The sequence below is a fragment of the Olea europaea genome, unplaced genomic scaffold (assembly GCF_002742605.1).
Source record: "Olea europaea var. sylvestris unplaced genomic scaffold, O_europaea_v1 scaffold4667, whole genome shotgun sequence".
In the NCBI taxonomy this organism is placed as follows: Eukaryota; Viridiplantae; Streptophyta; class Magnoliopsida; order Lamiales; family Oleaceae; genus Olea; species Olea europaea.
In genome coordinates, this window is record NW_019262979.1 from 1 (window position 1) to 2002 (window position 2002).

General features: G+C 35.8%; 1 protein-coding gene across 1 annotated transcript in view; it reads right to left on the reverse strand.

The window, feature by feature from the left end:
- Positions 1 to 93: 93 nt before the first annotated feature.
- The window catches only part of LOC111388200 (flavin-containing monooxygenase FMO GS-OX-like 2), a gene marked incomplete at its 3' end in the record, with an annotated part of 4086 nt that continues 2177 nt past the window's right edge, over positions 94 to 2002 (reverse strand). Inside the window, exons 2-6 of the mRNA XM_023012887.1 lie at positions 1912 to 1982; positions 1386 to 1526; positions 1229 to 1311; positions 651 to 789; positions 94 to 257 (exon numbers count right to left, since the gene is read on the reverse strand). Of these exons, the coding sequence (XP_022868655.1) occupies positions 94 to 257; positions 651 to 789; positions 1229 to 1311; positions 1386 to 1526; positions 1912 to 1982 (598 nt within the window). The remainder of the gene's footprint in view (positions 258 to 650; positions 790 to 1228; positions 1312 to 1385; positions 1527 to 1911; positions 1983 to 2002) is intronic.

The window sequence follows — 2002 nt, forward strand, 5'->3', positions numbered from 1 at the left end:
AGAGATGAACACCGTTATAGACATTGCATTATATACAAATAGCTTATTCCTAATAGAAATACTTAAAATGAAAGGGATGCTCCCCTCATCTACTTTTCAAAGACACCAGTTTCCACCACCATTTCTTTAAAATTAATCCGCCCTCTATCAGCAAGAAATTTGGCAAGTAGTTTGTAAATGGTCCTGTACATTTCTTTGAGCCTCTCATCCACTTTTGCCTCTCCCGTTTCTGCAGCTAGCCAGTCAAGGTACTCAAACTGCAAACAAACACAAACTAACCCTTAAAAATGACCCAAAAAAATGCAAATTGGTTATAACTAATACGGAATATAAAGAGAGAACTTCAGGAGAAATCATATGACTTCTATGACTCGAGAAATGGGCTTGCCTAGTTTGCGACAGGAGTGTAGTGTTTAGAACTTCTTGGATTGATTTGTATTCTTTGATGTTGAGGTAAAGCCTCGTGATTCCCTCATTGTACAAACTTTAGAAATTAAAAAACTTGGGTAGGGGATAACGCCAAATCCACTATTCAGGTTAAGGCGAATAGGCCTAAAAACCTTGCCTTGATTTTTGATTGGCTTTTAAAAAGAAAATAAGTGATATTTGCGACTGAAAATATAAGGGAAATGGAATAATGATAGGAATACCTCATCGGAATGCAAGCTATGAGTGTGGTGTTTGGGTTTGCCGACTTCCTCCATACGTTGGTAATGCTTCTCGATATCGGCGAGCATCTCTTTTTCTGATGGCAAAAGCACCTTACCGGATAAAACACGTGCCACCCACCTGGCTTGAAATTCCATCATATGAAATACAAGCACCTATTTTTTTCCAAGAAATTTTCTACCTTGGTTAGTGATTGTGTTGTAATTACAAGTAATTTAGGTTAGTCCAGCATGGAATCTGACTTATGAAGTTAATGTTTTGGTCATTTGAGTCCCTAATTTCATGCTTAATTCCTTAATTTTCTCAGTAATTCAAAATTGGTAATTGATTGAACTCACCCAATAAGGTATTCCAACAAAAGAGAGGGTGGGAGCTAGCTTTGGGGGGAAAACATGTTTGTAAAGTGGTCCAACCCTGTTATCATCCACACTTACAATTCCATCTGTTTCTAGGAATGGAAAATTAAACTTGTACCTGTAAAAATGTTTAAAGCATCTCAAATTATAATTTGCCTTCTTCGGAAAAAATGAAAAAGAAGGGGAAAAGATAAGAAAAATACCCTGTACAGTATAGAATAATATCAGCATGGACGGAAGCACCATCCTCAAAAGAAACATCTCCATTTTTGTAAACACATTCAATCTGCAGAATATAGGGTAATGTACGTATAACCAAAAAACGAGCATGGATATCGTTTGTCGTGCAAAGAAATTTACCTTCGAATGCTGCCAAATACTGTCATAATTTGAAACTTTAACTCCAGGGGATCTTGATGAAAGATGAACCTCTTTAGCAAACTTTACAATTTCTCCTGAGATATCATGTGCACTAGCACTGTCTCCAATCACAACCACAACCTGTAGATGTACATAAAACATGCATACTTATATGTGCATATACAGGCGTGCCTCCACACAAAAGCACATTTATGAACATGAACAAGTGGTCGCAATGAACTTCATTTTGTTCCAAATACGCCAATACACTAAAAATTTAGTTCAATTGATTACTTAACTTGAACATTTGTTTCGGAATATTCATTAACAAAAAAAATGGAACAAATGGTCACCAATTCTGTTGGACAAAGTGATGGATGTGAATGGAGTGACCAGCTTGAAACAAAGTACAAGTTCAGTTATCAATTTAAAATAAAAAAAAAGTTCATTGACCAACATGAAATTTTCCTAAAAGTATTGCCATTGAATTTAACCAATCAAGAAAATTACACAAAGAGGAACTTACTTGATCTTGAAATGTTTCAGGAACTCGATAGTTGTGGCTATGAATCTGTTCTCCAGGCCATTTTTCGATGCCTTTAAAATTTTAAATGAAG